The sequence below is a fragment of the Triticum urartu genome, chromosome 3 (assembly GCF_003073215.2).
Source record: "Triticum urartu cultivar G1812 chromosome 3, Tu2.1, whole genome shotgun sequence".
NCBI lineage: Eukaryota > Viridiplantae > Streptophyta > Magnoliopsida > Poales > Poaceae > Triticum > Triticum urartu.
In genome coordinates, this window is record NC_053024.1 from 742,681,276 (window position 1) to 742,701,283 (window position 20,008).

General features: G+C 41.5%; 1 protein-coding gene across 1 annotated transcript; it reads right to left on the bottom strand.

The window, feature by feature from the left end:
- Positions 1-8,461: 8,461 nt before the first annotated feature.
- LOC125549583 (GDSL esterase/lipase At5g45910-like) lies at positions 8,462-10,384 on the bottom strand. Its single transcript, XM_048712957.1, has 4 exons — positions 10,062-10,384; positions 9,761-9,976; positions 9,164-9,592; positions 8,462-8,958 (listed from the first exon to the last, which is right to left on the bottom strand). Exons 1-4 carry the CDS (start codon positions 10,303-10,305, stop codon positions 8,720-8,722), a joined length of 1,128 nt encoding a protein of 375 aa, XP_048568914.1. The 5' UTR covers positions 10,306-10,384; the 3' UTR covers positions 8,462-8,719.
- Between the last annotated feature and the right edge of the window lie 9,624 nt (positions 10,385-20,008).

Below are 20,008 nucleotides of genomic sequence, written 5' to 3' on the forward strand. Positions count from 1 at the left end.
TAACATCCTCCTTTTTGTTAGTTACACACACAGTTGCTTTGCATGGTTCGAAAAAAAAATGTGTGTTTAAGACCTTGTGCTGCTCTGCCTGGTTTGAGCTTTCTTTTTGTTATATTTTTTGCACTTCGGTTTGAGCTTTATTAATTTGAAGTCCGGTGCAAGTTAGGTCTTTGTTCTAAAAAAATAAATAAGAGTACTCACCATCTAAAATATGGTTTTTTCTCTCCCAAAAGATGAAAATTGAATTTGGTTCGGCATGAAAAATGGAACCTGTGTCTCTCTTTCTCTTCTGTTTCATTTATTTTTATTTTTTGGGAACTGATCGAATCAATATTTTTTTCTGAGAAATGATCGAATCAATATCTTGTATTCAGGTTGATGTTCTAGGCTTGCCCACTTTCAGACTCCGAGTAGAAAAGAGCGGCCACTTGCATGCCCACTTACGTAGGGAAAAAAGCCCACTTGATCCAGCTCTGTTAATTTGTTCGTTTTATGGGCTGGGCCGATCCACTTCCTTTGTTGGAAACTCAGCCCACGATCCATGACTCAACATACTCCCTCACCACGTTTTTTTAGAAGCTTTATTTTTATAGGAAAATATCTAAGTATTGGTTAACTTTACTAGATTAGCCCACTTCATGTGCTTAGGGAAAAGTAACCTCCTTAATTCCGGTGCGCCTATGTCCCCCCTTATAGCGAGATGTAAGGTAGCATGAACGCGATGCCAGATGAGCCGGCCTAGGTGTGCTGGAGGCCACATGCAACAAGCAATATCCTGGTTTTTCTGGGTTTTTTTTTACTTTTTTGTTTTCATTTTTTCTATTTTTTACTTTTGTTACACTTTCAAATATTCTGAATATATGTTGGTAGTTATCACCACTTGAGTTTTGTATGTTGTATGTAGTATCTATCAAATCGGAGACTATGTATGCGTAGTATGTAGTATATAAGAATGTTTAAGTAGTATATATACTACTTTCTATCTAGTATGCATCATATTTTGAGTATGCTCTTTTTTACATACAAATATATACATATTTCATAAATATAATAAAAACCATGTGCCAACTTGTAATTTTTTCATGTAACTAACTTTGGAACCATTTGAAAAATGTGAAATGTGCAAAGAAAAAAATGCTTCTCATGTATATGAACAAAGGTATATAAAAAATATACAATGTCTATGAAAAAAGTTGACCATGTATTTATAAAATATTAATCAAGCATTTCACAATATTGATCAAGAATTTGAAAAATGTTAAATGTGTATATAAAAATATCATTTATACCGAAAGTGTACACAAAAAAGATATAATGTCTATGAAAAACATTGCCCATACAATTATAAAATGTTTATCAAACATTTAAAAAATGTTTATCAAATATTTGCAAAAAATGCGAAATATGTATAAAAATACAATGTGTATATAAAAAAAGTTGACCATGTCTTTTAATAATGTTAATGATGTATATAAAAAATTTCCATGTTGTATACAAAATAATGTACTATATGTGTGGAAAAAGTAGACATATAAAAAATATAAGTTTTTAAAAATGCTAATCATATATTTGGAAAATGGTAAACATGAAAATTAAATGTTACTGATGTATATATAAAATCTAAAAGTTTATGAAAATCTAGACATCAAATATAAGTGATGAAACTGATAATCGTGTATTTGGAAAATGTTAAACATGTATAAAAACAAGTTGCTGATGTATACCAAAAATGTACAAATGTGTATGAAAAAATAAGACATCAAAATCATATGATTGAAAAAAATATTAATCATGTATTTTTAAAATATTCGTGCAGTTGAAAGAAATTATATTACCATAGAAAAAAAGTGTTCAATGTGTAGTTGAAAGAATGTTGACCATGTATTCAAATAAGTGTTTATAACATTTTTTTAACAAAAAAATGTGCATCATTTAGTTGAGAAATGTACAATGCGTATCAAAAAATGTTTCATGTGTACAATAAAAATCTAAACTCCGCATCGCAAATAACTAGACATGTGTTTAAGAAAACCAAAAAAAAAATGAAAACTGGTAAAGAAAATTAGGAAAAAAACCTATCAAAACCAAAGTGTGACGAAGAAAGAAGCAGAACCAGGGAAGAAACAAAAGAAAACCAAAGAAAAACCCGTAGAACATATCCAACTGAAATCAGTAGCAGACATGGGGAGGTGGGAGTGATCTTTGGAAGGAGTACTTCTCGATTAATGATTTCGGAAGTATTGGCATTTGCATAGAGCAGACGGCCATCGATGCCCCACCATCCATGACACCGAGTTTTTAGGCGTTTAACCCAGCGCGCAAATGGAGCCACGACAAACGGCACAAACCTATTCGCAAATGCAGCAAAGAATGATACTGAAGTGATGATGGAGGTGGCAGAGAGCCGATGGGAGACCAGATGGTGCACTTGAGCAAAGGTGCTGGCGAAAAGGAGGTGCCAAATTTGTAAGGTGATGAGGTGAATGACTGTTTCCCCGATGACACAGATGGCGAAGAAGAGGGGGATCAGCGGGCTCGTGAGCTTCCCTAGCAAGCCGGCCATGACCTCCCACACGGATAGCGTTAGGTCTTTGTGCTCGCACACCTGAAATTTTCGAAAGGGATGAGCTCATTAGCATCGGCTAGAAAAGGATTAGTCACGCTGACTGCAGCAACGAAGCGCAACCATTGCAGCAACAAGATGGCACGAAATGGTTCCCTCATAGAAGGGGAAATTTCTAGGTAGATCCGTGGCGGTAACATCACATGGAATCCAGATCCGATTGAAATCAGTAGCAGACGAGATGGATCTAAGTGGAACATGGCCTGAGGTTCTTCGTCAACGACACCTTAACTTTGTTAGTTAGAAGAACCACAACACTACGGCAACGCGACTATTGTTGGTCATATATCTAAGCTGTTTTCAGGGGAAATATGCAAATAACATTTTGGCTAAGAAAAAAATGCAACTTACACTTTTTCAATAAATTGGAGTTGCATTTTGCACTAAAGCACAATTAACATATATGATTAACAAAACAATGACACTACATCCATCGTTGTTGGTCATATAAATACATCACGAATAAAAAATGTTAGCATCATTTTTGCGTACATATAATCCAGCCAAATCCTACCTATGCGACGCGAGGATGTTCAAGTTGAAGGTCAGCAATCTGTGCCAGAAGCACCAGCGAGCGGTGCTGGCGTACACCGAATGGTGCCCCTGCCCGGACCACATGACCACATGCCATGCCACTGTTGCCGTCTACGACGTTGAGAAGAGGGACATGGGGATGGGAGATGTAGGCAGCCAGGTGAGCGAGACGCCGCCCCAGCTGTTGGTAGGGCCATGCATGATAGAGCAGGCATCCCGACCAATGGAAGCCCGCCACATGGAGGAACCATTGGCGGAGGACCGTGGTGCTACGCCACCCAGTCATGTCGTCATGGCTGCTTCCGGTTCTGCGGTCTCCACCTTTTACCGTCGTTATTTACACATTTTGATAAAAAATATGAATGCATTTTGCACATTTTAAGAAAAATAATTCATTTATTTAAAATAGTGTTACATACAAATTTTTATAATTGTATGGTAATAAAAAATATGCAATTTCCTAAAAATATATGAATATTTTTTGAATACATGATAGCTATTTTTAAAATATATGATGAACATTTTATAAGTACACTCAAAACTATTTTAATACATAATGCATATTTTCCGGAAACTATGAATTTTTTCAAATATGATAAACATCTTTAAGAAAACATGATAGCCATTTTTAATACATGACTAACATCTATACAAAACACAGTAAACATTTTAAATACATGTGAACTTTTTTAGTACATGATATACATATTTTCATGCGGGGTGAACACTTTTTAAATATATGATAATATTATTTAGTATATAATGAAATTTTTAATACATGATAAAAAAATAGTACAAGAAGAAAAAATAATAAATATTTGAGAATCATTTTTATTATATCATAAATATTTGTTAATACCTGGTGAATATAGTTTCCACATAAATGTATCTTCAATAAGGGCCAATATTTTTAAAATAAATAATTATTTAGTACTACATGATACACTTCGTTTAGTACAATGCTGAACATTTTTTAAGTACACAGCAGACATTTTTCCAATACACGATGAACAATTCTAATCACATAATGTATATTTGTAATATGCCTAACTATTTTCTTACAATATAAATTATTATGTAAAACATGGCAATAAAAATAAGACATGATGAACAATGTTTAAGTATATCATAAACATATTTCATATGTCATAAACAATTCTTAATCACGAAAAACATTATTTTTAAACATGTGATTGAAAAAGAAACCGGAAGAAAAGACAAAAACATCAAAGATAAAAAAAAGGAGAAAAGAGAAATATAATAAAAATAAACAAAAAGAAGATGAACAATAGCAAGAAAAATGAAAAATGAAATAGAAGCGTTAAAAGGAATGAACAAGCAAAACCAGTGATTGAAAGTACAACAGAGAACAAGACGGATGAAAACAAACTCCAGAAGTAATCCGCATAAAAAACATGTGGAAACACGCTTCCTGAAGAAACAGGGTACGACCCGCTAGAAAGCCAAAGTAACCAAAGAACCCAATATTAAAAATATCACTGGTTTCGGGGTAGATATCATGTGCTTCCAGAAATCAGGCGATCCCTAACTTTAAAAAATACATTTAAATATTTCAAAAATTACATAAAAGTGAGTATTCACAGATGTGTCTACAATTTGTCAAAACTTAAAATCAAATTGAAAATACACACAGTGTAGCAAAAAAGAAAAATCTGAATTGCAAATAGTGTCTTTTTTTTGTCTTTTTATACTATTCATGCCGAATTTATCTTATTTTTTCTCTATGTATATTTTGATTGGTGGGGCGATTCATCCTCAGCGGGCTCCCCCTAGAAGCCTAAATGTGTCACAAACTTCACTATACTAGCGCAATTATGCTCACGGAAACTAACTGCCTTATGCAGTGGAATCCTATTTGCCTTTAACGTGCCAAAGCTAATTAATACAAGGTCCAACTACTATTTGGCGCAAAGAAAACAACTACTATTTGGCGCACACCCCTGCCCTTTGTGCGTTTTGAATGGCCCAGCCCACCATCTCAAGCATGAACAGGAAGCTCTCGATTTTGGGAAGCTTCCCAAGCCGGTTTCGGGAAACTTCTAATTGTTTATTTATTTATTTTTGGTGACGGCTTATATTCATTTTTTCCCTTTCCTATCTTTCTTTTTTTAAATGCGTACACTTTTTTTTTCAAATTTGTGAACTTCTTTTCATGATCTTTTTCTCAATTTTGCGAAATTTTGATTTTTTTGTGAACGTTTTTTCTTAAATTCGTGGACTATTTTCCCTCAAGTAAGTGAATATTTTCGAACTCGCAAACATCTTTTTCAAATTTGTGTTTTTTCCTTAGAATCCTGAATTGTTTTTCAAATCCATCAAATACACTAACTTTTTTCAAATTCGTGAATTTTTTCAATTTTTTTTTATTTTTTTTCTCAAAATCATGATTTTCCCTTCATATTTGTGACTTTTTGTCTTATGTGTGAACTTTTGTAAAATGTATAATGCGCCAATTAGTAGCTCTAGGCACCAGGCGCCCAGTACCACCCTCACTAGATCCTAAGTGGGAATGCCGGCCCATGTTAGCGCTCCTGCATCGGTTATGAAAACCTTCTAGAGGTTCCCTCTGTTTTCTTGAGTATCTTTTCTCTCGTTTTTGTTTTCAACCTTTTTTTTCTTCAGTTTTGCTGGTTTTCTACCTTTCTATATTTCTATTTCATTTTCAGAAAATTTTGAATATTATATAAAAATTCTTGAGACTAAATTCAAAATAATTTTCCAAAATTTGTGAACTTTTAAAAAAGTTGGAAACTTTTAAAAAAATTATAAATATTTTGAAATCCTCGACCATTTTTAAATTCATGAATGCTTTTTAGATCCGTGAACATTTTTTAAATATGTGAACTTTGTTTGAGTTGACCATTTTGTTCAGACTTACGAAAACCAGTTTGCTATCAATTTGGTTTTTTTTACACCAAAAGAGCAGCAACAGAACCGATATACTCTTTTTTTAAGGAAGCAAACCATCCTGCCCTGTGCATTCCTTGCATCGCGAGGCGAGTATGCACACCGGCCCACTACATGCCGTGTGCGAGCGCATGCGTGCTAAAAAATAGGCGCTGAATTGCCTAAAATAAAAGGATGTGTCTAGGACATATCTAGATGTGCTTTAGTTATTGCACATCTAAATGAGTGAATCAAGCATAAAGCTAAAAGGAAAAAAAGAAAAAGAAAATATTCACACGGATCTTAACGTAAAATGAATGACATAGGATTTAGATGTGCAATACTTATGGCACATCTAAATGTGTTTTAACAAAACTAAAAATAAAACAGGTGTTGAACGCGCCGACGAGGAGGTCCTCTTTACCAGCATAAATATCGGCTATAAGCTGCGTGCATGAGCCTCCACACCATTTGTAGCCTTTGATTCTGTTTTCTTTTCTAATTATACAGGAACCAATTACTGGGAAAACTGAAAATACTAGGTGGTCATACTCGAGATTTTTTGGAAAACTCTACATTGATAGAAGATTTCTTTTGGAGCTGTGTCGCCAAAACAAACGAGGGAATCGAATTTACAATAGGTTGCTTTTCTTTTTGTGAGAAATTTTCAATAGGTGACTTGATTCTTGAAAAAAATTGAATTGCTCCCTGTTTTCTTTGTAATTGGGTGTTTCTTAACTGACTTTTGCCTTATCCGATTGGACTCTCCTCCAATGCACCTTTGTTTTTCGGATTTTTTCTGAAGCAACCTTTCAGTCTAGCTTTAATACATGCGCCTGCCGATAGAATGTTGGCTAGTTTTTCAGACAAGAGCAACATCTGAAAACAGGTTTTCACCCCACTTTATATAAGAATAGGTACAAAATAAGACATGGTTTTCGCCCTAGTGAGGGTGATAATCCAAAGATTAATAAGTGCATGATTACAATGACTCTTAACCTTGTGGTCGTGGGTTCAAGCCTCACTGTGGGCGCCAACTGTCGTGGATTTGTCATGGCAGATGTCCTAGTATGATGACTTAGTCGTGAGGCCAACGCATCTATGTGGTAACTTGAGAGGGGTTGAGTGGGACGAGAGATGCGAAGTTTTTTACCCAGGTTCGGTCCCTCACGGTGGAGGTAAAAGCCTACATCCTGCTTCATTGGTATTGATCATGATGCTCACTACACCACAACACTTAATTAGAGGCAGTTAACTGTCGGGATAAACAATGGAATAAACGCAAACTATCTGCCGAGAATGTCGGTACTGCCGGCAGAAGTACTTGAGGGTAGAAAAACTGCCGGCACAAGTGTAGGAACGAGGACACACAGACTACCGAAAACGATTTCCGTTTGTAAGGACACCGTCTCTGCCGGTACAACTAAACTATGGCCCACTATATGCCGGAGTGTCTATAGGGCACGAGATTGAAATTGGCCCAGGTGCGCGCGTACCGCGCGAGAGGCCCGCGAAAAGTTTGCACCAAATAGCCGCCAACCCAAATAGATCTTCCTCTTTCTCTCAAAAAATAGATCTTTCCCAAATCGAACCCTTATCCACACTGCCCTCTCCCACGCCGCCGCCGCCGGCCCCGTCCACCTTCGATCTCCTCTGCCGACCTATGCGACCCCCATCGGTGTCGATGGCGCCTGGTGCGTCGAGGTCGACGTCGCCTCCTTCCATAGTCGTGCGAGGTTGAATCCCCGGCTCCCTCCCTTAGGCACCACCGATGGTATGTCAAGGTCGATGTCGCCCCCCTCTCCCGCACCAGACCCCGCGGAGAAGTCCGATTACAAGGGTGCTCTTTGGCTACCTCTTTCTCGAGAGCTATTGACTTGTCTATCTCAACTTGTGAAACTTGTCCCTCTTGGGATGCCCTGCTCCTCCTTATATAAGTTGAAGAGACGGGTTACATGACTAGTTCTAGTAGGATTATGATTACTCTATTGCAAGTGGAGTCCTAGTCTTGCTTCCTTTGTAAGGGCATATTCCTTTTGTCTTCCTTCTCAAGCCGGCCCACCATAATATGAGTCGGCCTTCCATGAACCGCCATCTGGGCCACTGGGTCTTGTTGCTCCTCTGACCCGCCTGCCGGGTCACCAATGTTTCGCCAACTCTGGGCGGGTTACTAGTGAGTCGCCGGGTCAGGGCGAGTCATGAGTGAGTCGCTAAGTCTGGCCGGGTTACACCGCGGGATATATCTCCGACAGTGGAAAATCCCCAAACAAGCAAGCCACAAGAAAAGGAAAATAGACAGCCGGGGGTAAAATCTGTCCCAAAGCTGACAGTAAGGGGAAAAAAGGGATTTACTCGTTTCTTAGATGTTCATGTTAGTGTAACAAGAATGCTTGACAATTTGCATGCAAAATGGTATAGTATTGCCTCGTACGTGAAAAAAATAACAAAATTAAATGTGCCATTTGAAGGTAACACTTCGTGTTCACCTTGTCTTTTCTGCAAAGGTTAAATTGCTAAAGCTTTCCACCTAAAAAAGTTACAAGTAGAATTTAATGTGACCATAAACTCATCTCTTTTTTTTTGGACTTTTTTGACATTCGAAAAAAAAATCACGCGCGGGAGTATGTGCTCCTCGGAGCCAAATTGGATTTTCCGTTAATAGACCATATCGTCGCGGACGACACTCGCGAGGGGTGGGTGCGCGTAGGGGCCCTTGAGCCAGGTGTTGGCGATGAAGCGGTAGGGCGCCTCGGTGAGGTGGATGCCGTCCCAGCTGACGTGTGCGTCTGGGTCGTCGCACACCGTGGCGCCAGGCAGCCCGCACGACGAGCTCATGTTGTAGTTGTATGGGCCACCGCCGCCGCAGCACGCCCTCAGGGCTCCCCTCTTGTATCCTGCAGTTGCAGTTGGCCACAAATCTTGTTATTACATTGCACATTATTATCTTGGACAAATAAATACTCTGTCCTTAAAGTTGTATTCTTTCTCGTTGTAACAGAGGAGAGCAGAACAGAACACACACACACTAGTAGGAAAGGAAAGAAGTAGGAATCAAATAAGGAACAAGACATAGGGGGTATGGTTTGGAGTGGGACTGACCGTATAGATGAGGTGTGCGTGCGAACTGGATGTAGGGGGTGTAGTAGTCGGCGTAGATGATGCGGGAATCCGGGCGGCGGCGCTGGAGCTGGTCGAGGGCGATGCGGAGCACGGCGTTGTGGTAGAGGGCGACGCCGTTGAACTTCTTGAGGCAGCCGGTGCGGGGGTCATAGTCGCTACGGTCCTCGGACGGGTACATGGTGAGCGTGATGGGGATGCACCCGGCGGGGAGGTTGCCCGGCACAAGCACATGCCGCGCGCCCTCGTCGAGCAGAGCCTCGATGCCGCCGATGATGGACTCCACCACCTTGGGCACCATCTGGGTCTTCACCTTGTCCAGGCTCCACTCCGCCTTCCATGCGAAACTGTAGTCGTTGCCGCCCAACTCGCCGAACACGAAAAGCGCTTTCCCGAAAAATTCCTTGCACTCTGCATTTCGTTCGTTTTTTAAAATTTAAAAGAGAAAGAGAAATCAACAAGAAAACTCAGAACCGACTTGATCTCCATTTTAAGTTAATAATATTTACCTTTTCCTCACGAAAAAAATAATTAAATTTACCTTTTATCGTAAAAAGAAATCTCATAATAAATGATTACCTTGAGGGGATAAGCAGACGGTCTCCTTAACCTCCTGGAACCACTCGAGCTGGCAGTTCATGGAAGTGTTGAAGGGCGGGATGCTCCACACGTTGTTGTCCCTGAAGTACTTGAGGTCCAGCGCGGTGGCGCCCATCACCGCAAAGTTGGCGCCCTGGCTGAAGTTGGTGCCCTTGTTCGCCGACGGCGGCAGCAGCGGCACTCCCAACGCCTCGGCTACAAAGATCAATCAACATCCATTTCGATTCAGAAGGGAATTCACTGACGTGTACATGTTCCATCGAGACGACAGAGCACGTACCCAGGAAGTCGATGACGAGACGGCCGTTGGAGCAGCGGGCGTAGGGCGGCGGGAACTTGGGCATGTTGGGCAGCTTGCCGGAGTTGATGATGACGAAGTTGCCCGTGTCGGAGAAGGAGTCGCCGAAGCTGAATATGGCGTTGTAGTACTGCGGCAACGGAGCCGCCTCCGCCGCCATCCAACCGGCGGCCAGGCACAAGAGGACGCACCAGCACCACGATGGCAACCCCCTCATCCCCTCCATGGTCACCGCCAAGCCAAAGTTGGCCCCTCACCGAACAAGTGTGCGGAAGAAAGAGAAGAGAGGACAGCTACAAGAAAAGGAGTGCTTAGGGGGTTGTTATATCGGGGCCGCCATGGACTTTCGTGAGGATCCCCACATGGTTCCGAGCCGCGCAGTTTTCCATTGACAATCGCTCCCGCGTTACGTGGTGCATTAATTACCACGCTCCCTGCCGACCGTGATCTGGATGCGCTTAGCGCTTAATTAACCAGGGTTCCTCGCTGATTCCATGAAAGAAAAAACAACATCATCGCTGACACTTCTTGCTTCTGGGGAAGTATACTCTACGATGCACCTTCATGTACAACTCAATGATGAAGAAAAAAGAAAAGGAGGATTCATCTGAGCAGGCTCCGGGGGTTAGAGTCAAAGGGAAGAAGGGATCATACGTAGTGATACGGCAGGGCACGTTGTAGAGAGAGGGGCAGCACTAACACTCCCAGCATGGGCGCTAGGAAATTAATCATTGAAGGTTATCTCCCCCATCCTTATCTACGACGACATGGCCAGCCACCACGACGTATCTCCCCCCATCACTTTTTGAACGATAACAGGAGAGCTGTTATATTCATTGTAAAGAAAAACATGGTACAAGGACCCACACTGCTCAGTTTATTGAAGAAAGACCAGGCGAAAACCTGAATAATTAAGTCTAAAGCACCACAACACATACGAAACGCCCGCGAGGCCGACAACACACAACACACACGGCCAGGCTCTCGAGCGTCGCTTTCGCCACTACCAAAGTGTACACTGCGCCGTCGCATCAATCCGATCCACCACAAGCATATTGGTCAACCTCATCGTCACTGGAGAGGGACGATATGTCTGAAAGGAGGACGATGACTAACATGGCTCGTCCGATGCTCCTCACATGTGGGGAGTGCTCCTGCTGCCGCCGGTCGGCCAACGGCTAGTCCACAAACGCACCACCGCAGGCTCCATGTCCATACACCACCACCGGCTGCTGATCAAGCCATAACATAACAATCGAGTCATATTGCTTCTTCCATTGACGCTTACCTACCTGTACAAGGAAAGGTGTATGTCCTGGTAGTAGTTTTTAGCTGGAAGACATGAGCACCTTTATTTAGCACTTTCTACCGGTGGTAGAGATTGTAAAAAAGCTACACTTGATGAACTGGAAAGGTGGCGATTCATGATCTCATCAAAGTCTGGACCCTTCCTCTTGTCGTGCCACTGGCGTTTCTTCTGGTCCTGAACGCGCTTGCGCTGGCCTCCGAACTTCGCGTTAACACCGTCACCTGTTTTTTCTCAGAATCAAAATTGACTTGCACATTTTTTAGGTAAGTCAATCGTTTCTCATAATCAAAACCAACCTGCATCAATTTGGGAAAGTTAAGTTTTTAGAGGAGCATTCGGCCCTTTGGAACCACAAACAAAAAACACATCAAATACTTGTGCTTGGTCTGAAACATAATACAAACTGACCCGGTATCAGGCAAGACACAAGACAAAACTGAATATAAATGAGCAAAAATAAAAATAAAGAAAAAAACGAAGTATTCTAATCTAAGAAATAATGAATTTAGAATTTCAGCTAGTCCGTTTTTCTTTGACAAGAGGATGCACCTATGTACTAGCCGGCGGTGATCAACCTGAGAGGTGCATGCTTCGGACATACGCCCTTCTCACCTCACAGCATAAGCCAGCTAGCTATAGTATTATATTGTGTTGAGCAGATCCCGAAAACTACACACAAATGTTGGAGTTCATGGATATATCTTATGTGTGTAAGTTTCGATCGATCGATCTAATGGCACTTACTTACGGTATGAGGTCTGTGTATATATATGAAGTCAGAGTTTAATTAATCTTCATGTGGGGATGCTAATAGAAGGGATGGGCAGGCCTATAATATGTGTTATTTTCTATATGAACAAGATAAAGTAAAAACTAAAACAAAATAAAACATAATGAAGTTTCTAGGCAAAAATAAATTACTGGCAATAGTATTACCCTTTAAGAAAAAAAATGAAACAATAATGCAGACTTGGCACAAAATTTACAAAGAAACTACGGCTTTTCATAATATGCAAGAACAACCATACGATGGTGAATATTTACAAAAAGTGTCTTTCTTAAGAAGGAATGAATTAGTTGCATTGGTATTTTGCCCTTAAAGAAGGAAGAAAATGAGATAGAAACTAAAAAATTAAAAAAATAAGGAAAAATGATTAATGACATTGGTATTACCCTTCAAGAATAAACAAACTGAAAAATATAATAAAAATGTAAAGTTTGCACACAATTTACACAAAAATTCTCCTTTTCTCCTATATGTAAGAACAAGCATATAATAGTAAAATTTCCGCAAAAAAAGATTTATAAAATGAAATAAATTAGTGGCCTATAATAGTGAAACTCCGCCTATGTTGTCTCAACATAGCCGGTCCCAAGCCCGGGTAAAGGAGGAGGGCTGTGCTAGGCTTGGCGAGCCAACGTAAAAACTCAGCCACTTGTATGGAGATGAAACCCAAAAGATTTTCGTTGGGGCGTAACCCTCTCAGCGACGCGCCACATCGGAACCCGGGTGTGGTGGAAAATGGGCAAGGGCCAGGCCGTCACCTCCTAGGTGGCGTGCCATATCTTGATCCGGATACGGTGGCAAGTGAGCGAGGATTTGGTCATCGCATCCTTAGTGGCGCGCTACATCGGCGAGTGCGAAGGTTAAGGAAGCTAGCCAAGCCTAGGAGGATTCGCTTAGGTAGCTGTAACGTAATGTCTCTGACAGGGAAGCTTCGGGAGCTAGTTGATGCAGCGGTGAGGAGAGGTGTTGATATCCTCTGCGTCCAAGAAACCAAATGGAGAGGGCAGAAGGCGAAGGATGTGGAGGATACCGGTTCAAGCTGTGGTACACGGGGACGGTTGCAAACAGAAATGGCGTAGGCATCTTGATCAACAAGAGCCTTAAGTATGGAGTGGTAGACGTCAAGAGACATGGGGACTGGATTATCCTGGTCAAGCTGGTAGTTGAGGACTTGGTTCTCAATGTTATCAGCGCGTATGCCCCGCAAGTAGGCCACAATGAGAACACCAAGAGGGAGTTTTGGGAAGGCCTGGAAGACATGGTTAGGAGTGTATGGATTGGTGAGAAGCTCTTCATAGGAGGAGACCTCAATGGCCATGTGGGTACATCTAACACAGGTTTTGAAGAGGCGCATGGGGGCTTTGGTTCTGGCATCAGGAATCACGAAGGAGAAGAAGTCTTAAGCTTTGCTCTAGCCCGCAGCATGATTGTAGCTAACACGCTCTTTAGAAAGAGAGAATCACATATGGTGACTTTTAGTAGTGGCCAACACTCTAGCCAGATTGATTTCATCCTCTTGAGAAGCGAAGATAGGCGTGCGTGCCTAGACTGTAAGGTGATACCTGGAGAGAGTGTTGTACCCCAGCATAAGCTGGTGATTGCTGACTTCCGCTTTCGGATTCGTGTCCAGCGGGATAAGCGCGGCAAAGTCGCTAGAACGAAGTGCTGGAAGCTCAAGGGGGAGGTAGCTCAGGCGTTCAAGGAGAGGATCATTAAGGAGGGCCCTTGGGAGGATGGAGGGCATGCGGACAATGTGTGGATGAAGATGGCGACTTGCATTCGTAAGGTGGCCTCAGAGGAGTTTGGAGTGTCCAGGGGAAGGAGAAGCGGTGATAAGGATACCTGGTGGTGGAATAATGATGTCCAGAAGGCGATTAAAGAGAAGAAAGATTGCTTCAGACGCCTATACCTGGATAGAAGTGTAGACAATATAGAGAAGTACAAGATGGCGAAGAAGGCCGCAAAGCGAGTTGTTGGTGGAGCAAAGGGTCGGGCATATGATGACCTCTATCAACGGTAAGGCACGAAGGAAGGCGAAAGGGACATCTATAAGATGGCCAAGTTCCGAGAGAGGAAAACAAGGGATATTGACCAAGTCAAATGCATCAAGGATGGAGCAGGCCAACTCTTGGTGAAGGATGAGGAGATTAAGCACAGATGGCAGGAGTACTTCGACAAGTTGTTCAATGGGAAGAATGAGAGTTCTACCATTGAACTGGACGACTCCTTTGATGAGACCAGCATGCGTTTTGTGTGGTGAATTCAGGAGTCTGAGGTCAAGGAAGCTATAAAAAGGATGAAAGGAGGTAAGGCGATGGGCCCTGATTGTATCCCCATTGAGGTGTGGAAAGGTCTCGCGGACATAGTGATAGTATGGCTAACCAAGCTTTTCAACCTCATTTTTCGGGCAATCAAGATGCTAAAAGAATGGAGATGGAGTATATTAGTACCAATCTTCAAGAACAAGGGGTGTTCAGAGTTGTACTAATTACCGTGGATTTAAGCTGATGAGCCATACAATGAAGCTATGGGAGAGAGAGTCATTGAGCATCGCTTAAGAAGAATGACAAGCGTGACCAAAAATCAATTTGGTTTCATGCCTGGGAGGTCGACCATGGAAGCCATTTTCTTGGTACGACAACTTATGGAGAGATACAGGGAGCAAAAGAAGGACTTGCATATGGTGTTCATTGACTTGGAGAAGGCCTATGATAAGATACCGCAGAATGTCTTGTGGTGGGTCTTGGAGAAACACAAAGTCCTAGCAAAGTACATTACCCTCATCAAGGACATGTATGATAATATTGTGACAAGTGTTCGAACAAGTGATGTCGACACTGATGACTTCCCGATTAAGATAGGACTGCATCAGGGGTCAGCTTTGAGCCCTTATCTTTTGCATTGGTGATGGATGAGGTCACAAGGGATATACAAGGAGATATCCCATGATGTATGCTCTTTGCGGATGATGTGGTGTTAGTTGATGATAGTCGGACGGGGGTAAACAGGAAGTTACAGTTATGGAGACAAACCTTGGAATCGAAAGGGTTTAGGCTTAGTAGAACTAAAACCGAGTACATGATGTGCGGTTTCAGTACTACTAGGTGTGATGAGGAGGAGGTTAGCCTTGATGGCCAGGTGGTACCCTAGAAGGACACCTTTCGGTATTTGGGGTCAATGGTGCAGGAGGATGGGGGTATTGATGAAGATGTGAACCATCGAATCACATCCGGATGGATGTAGTGGCGCCAAGCTTCTGGCATTCTCTGTGACAAGAGAGTGTCACAAAAGCTAAAAGGAAAGTTCTACAGGACGGCGGTTCGACCCGCAATGTTGTATGGCGCTGAGTGTTGGCCGACTAAAATGCGACATGTTCAACAGTTAGGTGTGGCGGAGATGCGTATGTTGAGATGGATGTGTGGCCACTCGAGGAAGGATCGAGTCTGAAATGATGATATACGAGATAGAGTTGGGGTAGTACCAATTGAATAGAAGCTTGTCCAACATCGTCTGAGATGGTTTGGGCATATTCAGCGCAAGCCTCCAGAAGCTTCATTGCATAGCGAACGGCTAAAGCGTGCAGAGAATGTTAAGAGAGAGCGGGGTAGACCGAATTTGATATGGGAGGAGTCCGTTAAGAGAGACCTCAAGGATTGGAGTATCACCAAAGAGTTAGCTATGGACAGGGGTGCGTGGAAGCTTGCTATCTATGTGCCAGAGCCATGAGTTGGTTGCGAGATGTTATGGGTTTCACCTCTAGCCCACCCCAACTTGTTTGGGACTAAAAGCTTTGTTGTTGTTGTTGTTGTTGTTGTTGTTGTTGTTGTTTAAAGAAGAAAGAAAATGAAAAAAACTAAATAATAATAATGATGTTTTCTAATGAAGAATTAATTAGTGACATTGACGTTGCCCATTAGGAAAAGGAAAATGAAAACAAAATAATGAAAAAATTGCACATAATTTACATAGAAATTGTGTTTTTGTTATAATATGCAAATATAGCCCTATAAGAGTGGAATTTCAGAAATAAGGTTCACTAAAAAGAAATAATTTGTGACATCGGTGTTACACCTAAAGAAGGAAAAAATGAAATAAAAGCTAAAAAATCAAAATAATTAAGTTTTCTATGAAAGAATGAATTAGTGGCATTGGCGTTACTTTTTATGAAGAAAGAACTGAAAATAAAAAACCTTCAAAAATACTTGCACGCAACTTTGCAGTGAATTTTTTTTAATATGCAAAGAATAAGCATATAATTGTGTAATTTTCACACACTTGTACTTGAGTGTATACATTTCCACTAATCTAATATGCCCAAAATGCCCATGTATAATGAAGAAAACCGACTAAAAAGAAAAAGAAAAAGAAAAAGTGCATAAAAACAGGCAACATGTGATGGACTTCAGACGATAGAAAAATAGACTTACCCTAAATTGCGACAACTAAAAATTCAGCCCAATATAAAATAAATGGATTTACCCCAAACAGATGCAAGTCAAAAATCAGTCTAAGAAACCATGAAACAAAAATAAAGGGCCTGCTACGCGTCGGCTGATGGATCTTTTAAAAAGATCCGCCGCCTCGCGAGCCGTTCAATTCTCCTCTCTAATTTCCTACAACGATGCTCTATGTTGCAAGATCTAGTCTTCTCTGATTTCTTGCAACAAGACCTTTGTTGCGAAACCTCATCCTCTACAATTTTCTGCAACAAGGCCCATGTTGCAAAACCGCTTGTTCTTTAATTTTCTACAACAAGACTCTTACAAAAATTACAACAACATCTCTCGACGCGTCTAATTTTTTACAACATCTTTCACGCGTCTAATTTTCTGCAACAAGATCCTTGTTGCAAAAATTGCAATAACATCTTAAGTTGCGTCTAATTTTTTGCTACAAGACCCTTGTTGCATAAATTACAATAGGATCTCCTGTCGCGTCTAATTTTCTACAACATGACCTTTGTTGCAAAAATTGCAAGAAATTTGTTGTCGCATCTGAGCTCGAGTAGGCGAGAGCCATCGACGCCGCCGCTCCTCCAGGACGGCGGCGAAACTGAACGATGAGCGAAGGCACATGCGGCTCCAGCCGTAAGAACTGCTACAGGGCGGCACTGATGATGTTCGGGGATGGCTCGTTGACGCAGATCCACGCCCCCAAGTTGGGAGTTTGTGGGCGTCACTACCGCTCGCAGCAGCCATGCTCAGCTTGCATCAGCGCGGCCTGCTAGCCTTGCACGATGAAGGAGGGGAAAAAGCCATGGTGCTAAGGGCGGACCTCGCAGCAACCCGAGGTTGCGATGCAGCGACGAGCTCCGCCTAGAGCACTACCAGCAGACTCGCCAAGTTCACTTGTCGGGCGGCGCCATGAGCAGCTCGATGGCGGCCAAGGGCACAGGTGAGGTGAAAAGGAGAGGGGAATGGTCTGGGGTGGAGATTTGTCTAGTAACACTGTGGTTGAGATTAGATAAGAGCAAGGTGCCCAGGGGCACCACGTCACGTGGAACAAGCGAAGCGGCGGATGGGAGCTAAGAAAATCGGTTAGTGGATCTGAATCATTTCTCCAGAAAAAAACATGAATCTTGACAAAACAATCAATAGTTAGAAAATCGACTTATAAATTTAAAAAACAGGCAGCTTACATATTGATTCAGCGAGATGTGCACCCCTTTGGCAGCGCGCTAGCGCAATTAGCGAAGACTTTCCTATACAAGTAGTACATCGTGAGATATCCTACTACATGGATGTTGTGTGTAATGACAGATTAGTTATATGCCACTCTGATAGACTGCGTAAGTTGAGATTCTAGCTTGATCGTACATGTTTTTTATTCGGTGATACACGTGCAGGCCATGTATACGCGTGCAGAACATAGAAGGGCATCCAAAGACTTCACGACAGGCAATTAATGCATAGCTTTTATATTTGCAAGGTTACACACCCAGACCCTAATCTTTCCGTGATATTTTTCATGAGGATGGTACGTATGCCCATCCCAACTTTTTTAGTTTGCAGGTAATTGTTTTTAGGGAATTTTTTTTCATGTAGTATGTAGATAAGGTCAAACATAGGCCGCAGCTGCTCTGCAGTGGAATGAGGGTAGTCATGAAATGGGAAATGCACAAATTCAACAAACAATTTTTTTTCCGGCTATAGATCGATTGATCTAGTTACTGCTTTCAGAAAGCATCTATCCAAACTGAACTGCATGATGATGTGTGCAAAGGGAATAGAATTAAGATAACCCCGCAAAAAATAAAAGGATAGAAATAAGATACTGCCTTTGTTCCATAATGTAGTGCTATAGATTTTTTAAATCAAACTTTGCAAACTTTGACCAATTTTATAGAGAAAACTATTTATATCTATAATACCAAATATGTAAAATATGAAATTAATTCTTATAATGAATCTAATGATACATGCTTGGCATTCTAGATGTAATTTGTTTTTTGCACAATGGTGAAAGTTTGTGTGGTTTGAATTGTTGTATGCACTACATTATGAAACGGAATAAGCATCGTAAATGCAAGTGGCAGAAGGACTTATCCGGTCAAGAAGAAAGTTAGTTGAGAGGGACATAAAGTCTATGAACCATTAGCAACAACTTCCTTGAGAGGGCCTGCTTCAGTAGCGGACCGACATCACTGCACGACGGCTACTCACAGCGGCGGAGCCAGCGTATACGTATTGGGTTCAACTGAACCCAATGGATGTTGGCTCGTACGTTTTTTTTTTTGAGACAAATGTTGGCTCGTACGTGGTATATATACATGTTTGACTGATGTGGACCCAATAAAATAATCGGGCTGACCCCAACACACCTCACGTACGTGAAAGGAAAGGGCCCAAAAGCAAAAGCCCACATAATCCTTTTACCAGAACCATGAGTGCGTCAGTCACGTAATCCTTTTTACGAGAAAAGCGCACGTGGCACGTTCGTCTAATCGTTTCTCTAATTCCCATCTCGCATGTTCGTGTCGCTCGACACCTCTGCCGCCGCCGCACGCCCGCGGCAAGTAGACGGCCGCAGATCGACATCCAATACTGAAACCCAAGATTTGAGGTAATTAGATTATATAGCCGCATCTCCTCTCCTTTTTTATATGTTTTATCTACCCTAAAACACCGTACGTCCATACGCAGTGACTGTTTTACCCTAGTTTTTTTATTCGTTTTTCTTCATGAACTTTGATTGATCTAGGCTATGGAGCGGTATTTTTTGAAGAAAACTCGGTCACCAGATCGAGATGATGATACAGGCACATCAAGGTCACCCACTAGATGTAGGCTAAGTGCATCAAATTTCACTGCAGCTAGTCTCCCGAAGCCTACTATTCATACAGAAATTAATTTAGATGAGTTGCCTTATGATCCGGCTGATCGAAAAAGAATTTCAGAGTACACAAGAAATCCAAAAAAGCAAGATGAGATTAGGCGCAGATATTTAACGAGAGGACCTTACAGGCCACCATCTAATTTTGATTACCCGCAGAGGGAGATTGGTGATACTCAACGGAGATTTAATCCAGATTGGTTTGATGATTATGATCGTTGGCTTGAGTATAGTGACAAAGTGCACAGGGCCTTTTGTTTGTGTTGCTACCTTTCCAGAGATTACAATGAGGGACAAGCTGGAAGTGATGCATTTGCAATTAATGGCTGGAACGGTTGGAACAAGAAAAGCAGACTAGATACTCATGAGGGTAAGGGTAATGTTAATAGCTTTCATAATGTAGCAGTAAAAAGATGTGATGCTTTGATGAATCAAGATCAGTCAATTCATGTTGCTTTTGATAAGCAAATTGATCTTACAAAAAAGAAAAATCGAATCCGG

Coding starts and splice junctions, on each gene's coding strand:
- LOC125549583 (XM_048712957.1), bottom strand. CDS start 10,305: ATGGAGGGGATGAGGGGGTTGCCATCGTGGTGCTGGTGCGTCCTCTTG. Junction 9,977..10,061: donor TCTCGTCATCGACTTCCTGG/GTACGTGCTCTG, acceptor TGATCTTTGTAG/CCGAGGCGTTGGGAGTGCCG. Junction 8,959..9,163: donor ACGCACACCTCATCTATACG/GTCAGTCCCACT, acceptor CTGCAACTGCAG/GATACAAGAGGGGAGCCCTG.